Genomic DNA, 13860 nt, shown 5'->3' with positions numbered 1-13860 from the left:
TACATTGCCGCTGTCTAGTAAAACGTGCAAATTGAGCTATTTTTAGGAGCAGGCAAAAGTTGTAAATTTGTGCAATTTTTATTCAGTACAATGAGCAGAAATCTATTTACAAACATATTGAAAAGACAAATATATTTCAACAGCCACGAAAAAAAAAAAAACACAATCCCAGGATAAAATGTGCTAATCTGAAAAAAATGTGTAAAGCACATAAATGGTTAAGCTTCCAGTACTTGTTTCATAAATGCAATACTCTAGTCTAGACATCCTAAAAAGAAGGGTCTACATTGTGTGACTATGGTCTGTTCCTAAACAGAATATATTTTGAATATATACATCTTTTGTATTTCAAAATTGCCTTAAAAAATCCCATCTCTGAGGTACTTACTTGTTTATAGTTTTATTACGTTAGTTACCAAACAAGTGATTAAATTAATCAATCAAAGATGTCTCTTTCCAGTTTTTAATAATGTATTAAATATAGAGACCAGCCAATAATACCCTAGAAATACAGTAGATTCATCTCTACAATCTTCACTTTTTAGCAAATGTTGAGATAAGGGATCCCCTAAACAGTAAGTACATTGTTTTCAATATACTCCAACCTACAGAATTAAATTGTGAGAAAAAAAAGGAGTTAAAGTGGACCATCACTTTAAAGTGAAAGTATCACTTTTCCGTTTTTCCCCCACCCCATACTATATTTTAATTTTTTTCGGCAGTACCTTTTTCTGACAGATACCCACTTCCGCAATTCTTGCCACACAGCCGACTCCCACAGCCAATATGGCGATTCCGAGAGTTTGAAGACCTATCAAGAATTGGCATGGGTGAAGATAGTGCTGGACTTCTGCCTGGTGAGTGTCTGTTTCTTAAAAATTAGCAGATGCAGTATTTGTAAATGCTGCTTTTAGTTTTTTACATTGATAGATAGATCGATAGAGAGATAGATAGATAGATAGATAGATAGAGAGATAGATAGATAGATAGATAGATAGATAGATAGATAGATAGATAGATAGATAGATAGATAGATAGATAGATAGATAGATAGATAGGCAGATAGAGTCCCACTACTGGTAATTCAGTAATTGTCTTGTTATTGTGATTTCAGTTTTAAATAAAGCTGAGGCCACAGCAAGAAATTAATAATCTGAAAATATTTTAGACCAAACTGGTAATTTTAAGGCCAAAAAATAAACTACTTAATTGGAATGCAGACATCTCAAGTCTCCCGGAAGGTGTGGCTCCCACACACCCGCAATCGCCTCTCGTTCCCCCGGGAATGATCAGTGCGACAGCTGTCCCTCCTGCTGCGTATCGATCATCCCCAGCTTCTCTGTGTACTTCTCCCCCATCCCCATCCGTGTCCTTCTCCGCCACCCCTGTCCCCCGTAATGGGCTCCCCTCCTCTCCCGCCAGCTGTGGGGGGAACAAGTAATAGGAGACAGTGGGCGAGATCGCTCCTTTTATGAATGGACAGGAGCCTCTGTCTCCTGTTCATTCATCTTTAGTGCTGAGAAAGGGACTGGGGAATCTGTGTCCTCAGTCCCTTTGTCTGACTCAAAGGGGAGCTGTCAGGGGTCTATTTAGACCCCTGACATCTCACCAAAGCTTCCCCAAAAATAAAAAATAAAATATTGTAAAAAAATTCTAACAAATTTAAAAGTATAAAAAAATTTAAAAAAGCATTGTGATTTTTTTTAAAACAAATTAAAATATAAACAAATCAATTATTAAAAGTATAAAAACTACTTAGACCGTCCACTGCCACCAACCCCCCACCCCCTTCCCCAGAAGCACTGTGGAAAGATATTTAGAAAGTTATTTAAATAATATTTTGCCACGGTGGGGGGGGGGGGCGTTTGCGGGCGTGAAGAGCCACCTCCCTGAAATTAGTTTTTGCAGGTTGGAATGTCTGAGAATGCAATTTGATCAATTGTTTAGGTGAGCCCTCACACTGCAAAAATTTTCAGAGCAGTGGTCAAAACCAGTCATCATCCAAGACAGAACCTCCTGACTCCAGCATGGAGTGCTGTCTCCTGAGTAGGGCACACCTGTCTCCTAACAGGAGCCCCCTGTTATGGCCAGGCCATGTACACACACCCTGTTGGTCTCCTGCTAGACACTGGGTTGGAGGCTTTCCTCCCTCCCAGAGCTGTTTGAAACCTCTGAACTCCAGAACCCACTCTGAGGAATACCAAAACCCATAGATAACTGGAAAAAAACTGTTTTCTCGACTTAAAACTGTGGTTCCAGAGCCCTCCATTTTGCATTAGTGTGAACTCTGTGTCACTTTTACCTCTATTTACACAGTGGCAGGGCACAGACAACAGTAAAAACATGGCTAGTGTTCTAATACCTTTCCACTCTGTCCAAAGCTAAAAAAAAAAAAAAGAAAATTTAATTATACAAAAAATTCAGACACTGATAGACCTCCTGGCATTAACATGTACATTGTCTAGTGTTACTTTCTGAAGTATAGTTCAATGAACTGCTACATGCTCTGTTTTGGTGACAGATTGTCTTTTATTGAATAAAATGTATTTAAGTGCTAAATAGTCCTTGTACCATTATAATGAATAATTCTTCATCTACTGCAAGCTAACGGCCATAAATGATTGACACTGGAGGGGATTGTTACCGTACAAATGTACTTCATAAATCTGTTACAGATAAGCTCCAGATGTGCAGCAGGCCTTCATGGAAATGTGGTATTATGAAGCCATGTCAATTTCAGAGACATTGTAATAGCCATTTTCAGTAAGTTAAGTAGTTGTATGTGCTAGGACTGTGGTTCTCAGCTTTTGTAAGTATGATTAATTATTAATAATTAAATAAATTAAATACAAATAAATGAAAAAGGTTAATAAAAACAAGTATTGTACTTCCAATTTTTAGACAAAACACTTACATAAATAGACTTTAAAGATGTGGCCTTACAAGCAGTTGACCAAATACTACAGATTTGGAAAATCCATACCTGTGCCCAGTTTCCAGCTCAGAGTAGTGGAAATACAAATAGTTTCACAATGGATGCATAAGAAAGAGCTTGCTCCTGTGATGGTGGAGGTAAACTGTAACAGCTAGGTGTCTCTTAGCAACATCCTGAGAATTTTCCAGTCAGACTTTATGAGGAATGTAAATGGCCTACACCTACAGCAAGGGCATTATTATTGTTCTTTATGATTAAGCCCAAATGGGTGGCACAAAATGCATCAGAGACAAGGCTCAGGGGGAGCTCAAGGCTGAGGCCATTCACATATATTTTCACCTGTTGAGCTAGTTTTGTGTGGCGTCTCTCATCCCCTCATAATTCCCTGCTTTCTGGTTTAAAGGGGTTGTAAACCCTCATGTTTTTTCACCTTAATGTATCCTATGCGTTCCCACGCTGGAGACATGCAAACCCTCTCTGGCCGGGGTCTTGGCTCTTGATTGGATAGATTAATAGCAGCGCAGCCATTAGCTCCCGCTGCTGTCAATCATATCCAATTTTTTATTGAAAATGTATACTTTATTTTGCATAAAAATATACAAAAAACAACACTGGATCTACTAGAGCACCTTGAGTAGAACTATAAGTGGTATTGGGTATAGTGGGCATAAGGGCGTTATTCAACTTTGGTCAGTTTTTTTTTTTATCTACAGATGCCTCTTATCTGCACAGTCAGCTTTTTTAAAGGGTTAGTTCACTTTTGCATAAAACTGCCTATGCAGATAATAATGGATGTCTGTTGAGGAAAACAAGATGCGTAGCTTTGACCAGAATTGAATAATGCCCTTTCTATATGTGTAGGCCACTTATATACCTCATGAAGCCTGACCTGAAAACCCTCAGGACATTGCTAAGCAAGGTTTAGCTATTACTGTTCATCTATTCTACATCATCACAGGAGTGAGCTATTTCTTTTATTCAAAATCCCCCCCACCCCCATTGCGCTTTCTCTTCCCTGATGCAATAGCTCTGAACGCATTTGGGAACTTGCTCCTATGATGGTGGAGGTGAGCAGGGCTAGGCCTCTCCTAGCAACGTCCTGGGAGTTTTCCAGTCGAGCTTCATGAGGTATATAAATGGCTTACACCTAAAGCAAGGGCATTATTCATGTTTAGTCAAAGCTGCACATATTGTTTTTATCTTACAGATGCTCCTTATCTGCCTTGGCAGGTATTTTTTGGTAGAGGTGAACTAACTCTTTGTAAGAAAAAATGTGTCAAATCTCCTAGGGTTGCCACCTCATCCCTTTAAACCCAAACACACATTAATTACACAAATTCTGTGGCTGATTAAGACCCCTTTCAAACTGTGCCACCCATAGCGTCGGTGATAAAACGCTATTTTTAGCTGCGTTTTACCGTCGGATTTGTGGTGCATTTTGGCGCTTTAACCCACACTAGCGGCTGAGAAATCGTTAAAACTGCCCGCAATAGCGGTGTTTTGTCAGCGGCATAGCCGCGCAGCCCCATTGATCTCAATGAGCAGGAGCAGTAAATACACCTTCACCGCTCCAACGAAACTGCTGGCAGGACTTTTCCTGACGCCCTGCCAGCGCACCTCGGGCTTTCACGCTGGAGACAATGGAGCAGCTGTTTGAGGGCGGATTGCAGGCGCTATTTTTAACGCTATAGCACCTGCAAAACGCCCTCAGTGTGAAAGGGGTCTGAGATGGTAATCAGTCACTTGGTGCCTTATCTGCATTAAATTTAATTCAGAACCTGTGTAATTCATATGTGTTTGGGTTTAAAGGGATGAGGTGGCAGCCCTACTATCGCTATGCATTGGCACACAATTTTTGAAACATAGATGCTCCATTCCGGAAAGGGAATGGTACAGCTAACCTTTATAGTCAGGCTTTACCATCGGTATCCAAGCTGAGAGAGTGTGTTTTCCTACATTACTATTGATGAACATTGCAACTGCAGTCGCCTGTCCCTCACATTTCACTGTCTGTGTCACCCTCTCACTGTGTCCACAATACTTGTGACGCACAAGTTTGAACTGAGCTCACAACCCCCCTCCCCTCCCTCTTGTCTACTCAGCTCCCTCTCTCGCTACTCAATAAAGGCGGGAACGCATAACCCCGCCCATTTCCTCTGTACAATGGAGCGTCCCCTCACACGAGAGAGAAGGGCAGGTAGGCTCCGGCGCGGTGACGTCACCCTCGCGGCTGCTCTCGCGCCCTGCCCACCCCTTTCCCTCCTCAGCCTGTGGAGGAGCCGTTAGAAAATGGCCGCCGCGCCGAGCGGAGAGGAGAGACTGTGAGTGCTGACTTCCCGGCCGGTCTGTGTCGTCCCCCTCCCCAACCCCCCCCCGCTCTCCTCCTTCCGTCCTCCACCCTCCCTTTCCCTTCCTTCCACCACCTCTCCCGCCTTCCTGCCTGCCATTATCTCCCTGTGTGTGAGGGGAGGGGGGCGGGTCTGTCAGGGTGTCTGTGTGGTGTGTGTGTGTTTTTTTTTTTTTATAATGAATCCCTAAGGTGAGGGGGGCGGGTCTGTGTCAGGAGAATGTCCCTGGGTGCCGATGTCCTGTGTGGAGGGTGGGGGTCAGAGTGCAGCGTCCCCCCCCATCCCTCAGGCCAGGGATGACATTTGCTCAGTGCGTCATTGAAGCCCCTGTGATTGGGGAGGCCCCGGACTGTCCATAGTGTGAGCAGAAGCCCGGGGCCTGTGCTGGGGGAGCACTGCAGGACACACCCCTCTCCATACATCCTATGTGTCAGGAGGACTCCATCACTAGTCCTTATATCGGCTGCATTCACTCCATGTGTCCTTCCTTCGTCACACATAAGCACTAGGGCACCCCCCCCCCCCGCGCGTATGTGTCAAATCGTATGCGTTTTTCGGCACCCGGCGACGTGTCCGGCGCACTTAAAATGGACGGCAGGCAAAAATCTGCAACCGATGGATGCAGCGGTATGCGTCTTTAGGGTTGTATGGGCCAAGACACGTATATTTCCAGACACAGGAATTCTACGTCCTGGCCATACGTCCCTCTGAACGCATGCGGTACATCGGCGACCCGTTGCGGGTTGTATGTGCAAAGCTACGTATGTTTCCCAACGTGGGAATTCTACAGCCTGCCCATATGTCCCCCTGAACGCATATGGTACATCGGCGAGCTTTCGCAAAAGGCACGTTTGTTCCGAACGCGAGAATTCTACGTCCTGGCCATACGTCCCCCTGAACGCATAAGGTACAGCGATGAGCCGCGGCGTATTTTACATCCAGCCTGTCTAAATTCGATGACTTGCTGAAATGTGCCACAAATGCGCAAAGCTGCATTTGCCCCCAATGCAGACATTCTATGTCCCCTGAATGTATATGGTACAGCAACGAGCCATCGCAGGGTTGTATGTGCAAAAGACAAGTATGTTTCTGAATGCAGGAATTTACGTCCTGGCCATACGTCCCCTGAGCACATGCGGTACAGCGGCGAGCCGTCACAGGTTGTATGCGCAAAGACACGTATGTTTCCCAAAGCAGGAATTCTATATCCTGGCTATACGTCCCCTGAATGCATACGGTACAGCGACGAGCCATGGCGTATACATGCAGCCTGTCTAAATTCAATGACTTGCTGAAATATGCCACAAATGCGCAAAGCCGTGTTTGCCTCCAATGCAGACATTCTGTGTCCCCTGAATATATATGGTACAGCAACGAGCCGCTGTGGATTGTATGCTCAAAAGACACGTATGTTTCCGAATGCAGGAATTCTACGTACTGGCCATACATCCCCTGAGCGCATGCGGTACAGCAGCGAGCTGTCGCGGGTTGTATGTGCAAAGACACGTAGGTTTCCCAACGAGGGAATTCTGCATCCTGGCCATAAGTCCCTTGAGTGCATGCAGTACAGCGGCAAGTTGTATGCGCAGAAGGCATGTGTGTTGTGAACACAGGGATTCTACGTTATAGACATGCGTCCCCTGAACGCATACGGTAAAGCGACAAGTCACATCGTATTTCACATCCAGCCTGTCTAAATTCAATGACTTACCTAAATATGCCACGAACGCAGACAGTGTACGTCTTGGCCATATGTCCCCTGAACGTATACGGTACAGCAACGAGCCGTCGTGGGTTGTATGCACAAAACATGTATGTTCTGGATGCAGAAATTCTTACGTTATGGCCACACGTCCCCTGAACGCATACAGTACAGCAATGAACCGCTGCGTGTTTCACATCCAGCCTGTCAAAATATATAACGGACTGAAATATGCCACATGTGCAAATCCGCGTTTGCCCCGAACGCAGGAATTTTACATTATGGCCATACGTCCCCTGAATGTATACGGTACAGCGGCGAGCCATCGCGGGTTGTAGGTGCAAAGACATGTATGTTTCTGAATGCAGGAATTCTACGTCCTGGCTATACGTCCCCTGAGCGCATGCGTTGCCGAGGCGAGCCGTTGCGGGTTGTATGCGCAAAGACACGTATTTTTCCGAACTCAGGAATTCTACGTCCTGGCCAAAAATCCCCTGACCTCATGCGGTACAGCGGCGAGCAGTCACGGGTTGTATGCGCAAAGACACGTATGTTTTCGAATGCAGGAAGTCTACGTCCTGGCCATACGTCCCCTGAGCGCATGCGGTACAGCGGCGAGCCATCGCGGGTTGTATGTGCAAAAGGCACGTGTGTTCTGAATGCAGGAATTCTATGTTCTAGACATACGTCCCCCCTGAAAGCATACGGTACAGCGTCGAGGCACGGCATATTTTACATCCAGCCTGCCTAAATTCAATCACTTGCTGAAATATGCCACAAGTGTGCAAAGCAGACATTCTATGTCCCCTGAACGTATATGGTACAGCAATGAGCCGTCGCGGGTTGTATGCGCAAAAGACACGTATGTTCCAAACGCAGAAATTCTTACGTTATGGCCATACGTCCCCTGAACGCAAACAGTACATTAACGAGCCGCAGCGTATTTTACATCCAGCCTGTCTAAATTCAATGACTTACTGAAATATGCCATGAATACGCAAAGCCGCGTTTGCCCCCAACTCAGACATTCTATGTCCTGGCCATACGTCCCCTGAACGTATATGGTACAGCAAAGAGCCGCCGCGTGTTTTACATCCAGCCTGTCTAAATCGATGACCTACTGAAATATGCCACAAATGTGCAAAGCCGCATTTGACCCCAACACAGACGTTCTACGTCCTGGCCATACGTGCCCTGAACATATAAGGTACAGCAATGAGCCATTGCGGGTTGTATGCGCAAAAGGCATGTGTGTTCCGAACGCAGGAATTCTTGCGTTATGGCCATACGTCCCCTGAACGCATACAAAAGAGCAACGCTGCGTGTTTCAGATCCAGCCTGTCAAAATATATAACCGACTGAAATATGCCACACATGCAAATCCACATTTGCCCCAAACGCAGGAATTTTACGTTCTGCAGGAATTTTACATTCTGGCCATACGTCCCCTGAACATATACGGTACAGTGACAAGCCGCCACTTGTTTTACATCCAGCCTGTCAATCTATGACAAACTGAAGTATGCCACGGCTGGACACTATGTCGAGCCGTTTGTATGTTTCAGGGTTGTATGCGCAAAAAGGGCACGTATGTTCCGAACGCAGGATTTCTGTGATATAGACATACGTCCCCCTGAACGCATATGTTACAGCAACGAGCCGTCACGTGTTTTACATCAAGCCTGTCTAAATCGATGACTTAACTGAAATCTGCCAAAAATGCGCAAAGCCGCGTTTGCCCCCAACACAGACATTCTACGTCCTGGCCATAGTCCCCTGAACGTATACAGTACAGCAACTAGCCACTGCGTGTTTCAGATCCAGCCTGACAAGATTTATGACTAACTGAAATACGCCACACTGGGCGATATGACGAGTAGTATTGTAGTACGAGTGTTTCGGGGGTTGTATGCGCAAAGGGCACGTGTGGTCTGACTGCAGGAATTCGAAATTATAGACATATGCCCCCTGAGTGCATACGGTACAGCAACGAGCCATTGCGTGTTTTACATCCAGCCTGTCTAAATTCAATGACTTACTGAAATAAGCAACAAATGTGCAAAGCCACGTTTGCCCCCCAATGCAGACATTCTACGTCCTGGCCATACATCTCCTGAACGTATATGGTACAGCAACGAGCCATTGCGGGTTGTATGCGCAAATCCGCTTTTGCCCCGATCGCAGGAATTCTACATTATGGCCATACGTCCCCTGAACGTATATGGTACATCGACGAGCCGCCATGTGTTTCACATCTAGCCTGACAAACTGAAATCCGCTATGGCAAGTAGTACGTATGTTTCGGGATTGTATGTGCAAAAAGGCACATGTTCCGAACGCAGGAATTTTATGTTATAGACATATGTCCCTCTGAATGCATATGGTACAGGAACGAGCCGTCGCAGGCTGTCTGCGCAAAAGGAACGTGTGTTCTGAACGCAGAAATTCTTACGTTGTGGCCATACGTCCCCTGAATGCATACAATACATAATATATAACGGACTGAAATATGCCAGATGTGCAAATCCGCTTTTGCCCCGATCGCAGGAATTTTACATTATGGCCATACGTCTCCTGAACGTATATGGTTCAACGACGAGCCGCCACCTGTTTTACATCCAGCCTGAGGAAATCTATGACAAACTGAAATACACCATGGCTGGACGCTATGGCAAGCTGTACGTATGTTTCGGGGTTGTATGTGCAAAAAATTCTTATGTTATAGACATACGTCCTCCTGAATGCATATGGTACAGCAACGAGCTGTCACTTGTTTTTCATCCAGCCTGACTAAATCGATGACCTACTGAAATATGCCACAAATGCATATTTTCCGAGTTACGGGCATATGCCCCTGTTCGTATACGGTCCATCAGCGTGCCGCCACATGTTTCACATCCAGCCTTTATCTAAATCCATGACCTACTGAAATATGCCACAAACGCGCAAAGCCATTCTTGGCCCAGGAATTTTACATTCTGGCCATAGGCCTTTAAAGGCATACGGTAGAGTGTCCAGCCTGTAACACTCTACATCATAGCCATACATCCCCTGAATGCATACGGCATATCGACGAGCCGTTGCGTGTTTTAAATCCAGCCTGACAAAATCTACGACGGCCATCAACCATGGCTGGATGCTGTGGCAAGCGGTACGCATGTTTAGGATTGTATGTGCAAATGAAAGGCATGCATGCTCTGAACGCAGGAATTCTACATTATATACATACACCCCTGAATGCACATGGTACAGCGTCCAGCCTGTAAGACTCTATGTTATGGCTATAAATCCCCTGAATGCATATGGTACAGAGATGAACAGACGCGTGTATTACATCCAGCTTGACAAAATAAATGATGGACTGAAATCTGGCACGACTAGACGCTCACATTTAGGGCCATGATGCGCACATTTAGGGCCACATGCGCAAAAGGCACGTATGCCCCGAATGCAGGAATTCTACATCCTGGGCCATACATCCCTGAATGCATACAGTACGTCTAGTCGCCACGTATTTCATGTTCAGCCTGTTAAAATCTATAGTGAGCTTAACCACTTTCAGACCGGACCATTTTGCTGGTAAATGACCAGAGGTCTTTTTACACTTTGGCACTGCGCTGCTTTAACTGGTAATTGCGCGGTCATGCAATGTTGTACCCAAACAAAATTTGCGTCCTTTTCTTCCCACAAATAGAGCTTTCTTTTGATGGTATTTGATTGCCTCTGCGATTTTTATTTTTTGCGATATAAACGTAAAAAGACCGCAAATTTTGAAAAAAAATGATATTTTCTACTTTTTGTTATTAGAAAAATCCAATAAACTCAATTTTAGTCATACATTTAGGACAAAATGTATTCAGCCACATGTCTTTGGTAAAAAAAAAGTCAATAATTGTATATTTATTGGTTTGCGCAAAAGTTGTCACATCTACAAACTAAGGTACGTTTTCTGGAATTTACGCAGCTTTTAGTTTACGACTGCCTATCTCATTTCTTGAGGTGCTAAAATGACAGGGCAGTACAAAACCCCCCCAAATGACCCCATTTTGGAAAGTAGACCCCCTAAGGAAATTGATAAGAGGCATGTTGAGCCCATTGAATATTTTATTTTTTTGCCTCAAGCGATTGAATAATGACAAAAAAAAAATTTTTTTTTTTTTTTACACAAAGTTGTCACTAAATGATATATTGCTCACACATGCTATGGGCGTATGTGAAATGACACCCCAAAATAAATTCTGCTGCTTCTCCTGAGTACGGGGATACCACATATGTGGGACTTTTTGGGAGCCTAGCCGTGTACAGGGCCCCGAAAACCAAGCACCGCCTTCAGGCTTTCTAAGGGCGTCAATTTTTGATTTCACGCCTCACTACCTATTACAGTTTTGAAGGCCATAAAATGCCAAGATGGCACAAAACCCCCACAAATGACCCCATTTTAGAAAGTAGACACCCCAAGCTATTTGCTGAGAGGCATGTTGAGTCCATGGAATATTTTATATTTTGCCACAAGTTGCGGGAAAATTACAAACTTTTTTTTTTTTTTTTTTTTTTTCACAAAGTTGTCACTAAATGATATATTGCTCATGCATGCCATGGGCATATGTGAAATGACACCCCAAAATAAATTCTGCTGCTTCTCCTGAGTACGGGGATACCACATATGTGGGACTTTTTGGGAGCCTAGCCGCGTACGGGGCCCCGAAAACCAAGCACCGCCTTCAGGCTTTCTAAGGGCGTAATTTTTTGAGTTCACTTCTCACTACCTATTACAGTTTTGAAGGCCATAAAATGCCAAGATGGCACAAAACCCCCACAAATGACCCCATTTTAGAAAGTAGACACCCCAAGCTATTTGCTGAGAGGCATGTTGAGTCCATGGAATATTTTATATTTTGCCACAAGTTGCGGGAAAATTACAAACTTTTTTTTTTTTTCACAAAGTTGTCACTAAATGATATATTGCTCACGCATGCCATGGGCATATGTGAAATGACACCCCAAAATAAATTCTGCTGCTTCTCCTGAGTACGGGGATACCACATATGTGGGACTTTTTGGGAGCCTAGCCGCGTACGGGGCCCCAAAAACCAAGCACCGCCTTCAGGCTTTCTAAGGGCGTTACAGTTTTGAAGGCCATAAAATGCCAAGATGGCACAAACCCCCCCCCCCCCAAATGACCCCATTTTAGAAAGTAGACACCCCTAAATTTAGGGGTACACTAGTGAGACTAGGTAATAAATGGCGGGTGCCCTGAAACTATAAAAAAATAACTAACCAACCAGCGTCACCTGTAACAGTTATATGGTGATCACTGGTGAAAGGGTTAACTAGGGGGCAATCAGGGGGCTTTATGCGGTAGTATATGGGGGTCCCTGGCGCTATAAAAAGCTGCGGCGAACCTAAATACCTACCTGCCTAACTAGCGTCACCTGTGACACTAATACAGCGATCAGAAAAACGATCGCTTATTAGGCTGGGTTCACACTGGAGCGATGCGGGAACGCCACGAATGCGCGGCGGGTTCCCGCATCGCATGCCTCCCGGCGGCAGTTCACACTGCCCTATGCGAACTGCTGGGAGTGTCAGTGAAATGTTAATGACACCCCCAGATCAGTTCGCATATCGCAGTGCGATCTGCAAACTTGGATCGCATGGTGTGAACACCCATGCGATCCGATTCTGCTGCGGACCAAAAAAAGGGTCCCGTGCGAGTTTGCGGCGGGTGCGACACGAATTCAGCCATACTATCTGTATAGCTGAACTCGAATCGCACAGAGATCGGATGTGATTTGCACTGCAGTGCGGTGCGAATCACATCCGTTCTCATAAACCGCTGCAATGTGAACCCAGCCTTAGTGACACTGGCGACGGGGGGTGATCACGGGGTTAAACCTTTATTGGGGGGGTTAGGGGGGTACCTTAGAACTAAAGGGGGCTAACCCTAACTGCCCTAACAGTTATTAGTCACAAATGACACCTGCCGGGTGATCAGGGGGTTAAACCTTTATTAGGTAATAAATGGCGGGTGCCCTGAAACTATAAAAAAATAACTAACCAACCAGCGTCACCTGTAACAGTTATATGGTGATCACTGGTGAAAGGGTTAACTAGGGGGCAATCAGGGGGCTTTATGCGGTAGTATATGGGGGTCCCTAGCGCTATAAAAAGCTGCGGCGAACCTAAATACCTACCTGCCTAACTAGCGTCACCTGTGACACTAATACGGCGATCAGAAAAATGATCGCTTATTAGGCTGGGTTCACACTGGAGCGATGCGGAAACGCCGCGAATCCGCGGCGGGTTCCCGCATCGCATGCCTCCCGGCGGCAGTTCACACTGCCCTATGCGAACTGCTGGGAGTGTCAGTGAAATGTTACTGACACCCCCAGATCAGTTCGCATATCGCAGTGCGATCTGCAAACTCGGATCGCATGGTGTGAACACCCATGCGATCCGATTCTGCTGCGGGCCAAAAAAAGGGTCCCGTGCGAATTTGCGGCGGGTGCGGCGGGTGTGGCGGGTGCGGCGGGTGCGGCGAATGGCTGAACTCGAATCGCACAGAGATCGGATGTGATTTGCACTGCAGTGCGGTGCGAATCACATTCGTTCTCATAAACCGCTGCAATGTGAACCCAGCCTTAGTGACACTGGCGACGGGGGGTGATCACGGGGTTAAACCTTTATTGGGGGGGTTAGGGGGGTACATTAGAACTAAAGGGGGCTAACCCTAACTGCCCTAACAGTTATTACAGTCACAAATGACACCAATGCAAAAAAAAAAAAAAAAAAAAAAAATGACATTGGTGTCACTGTGACTGGGGGGCAGGGGTAATTGGGGGGGTGATCGGGGGGTAAAGGGGGGGTGTGAGTGT

The 13860-nt window shown here is 45.5% G+C and overlaps 1 protein-coding gene across 2 annotated transcripts in view; it reads left to right on the top strand.

Annotated features, from left to right (window-relative positions):
• The first annotated feature begins 5118 nt into the window (after window positions 1-5118).
• MECP2 (methyl-CpG binding protein 2) overlaps window positions 5119-13860 on the top strand; it is a 78142-nt gene continuing 69400 nt past the window's right edge. For both annotated transcript variants that reach the window (XR_013274291.1, XM_077479086.1), the window contains exon 1: window positions 5119-5256. Coding sequence is in view for 1 of the 2 variants with exons in the window: in XM_077479086.1 (XP_077335212.1) it covers window positions 5225-5256 (32 nt within the window). In the remaining variant the exon portion in view is untranslated. The remainder of the gene's footprint in view (window positions 5257-13860) is intronic.

The sequence above is a fragment of the Lithobates pipiens genome, unplaced genomic scaffold (assembly GCF_037356315.1).
Source record: "Lithobates pipiens isolate NorthernLeopardFrog02 unplaced genomic scaffold, aLitPip1_a1.2 Scaffold_1, whole genome shotgun sequence".
Classification (NCBI taxonomy): Eukaryota; Metazoa; Chordata; class Amphibia; order Anura; family Ranidae; genus Lithobates; species Lithobates pipiens.
Note: the sequence above shows the minus strand (reverse complement) of the source record. Positions and strands in the feature narration are given on the sequence as shown.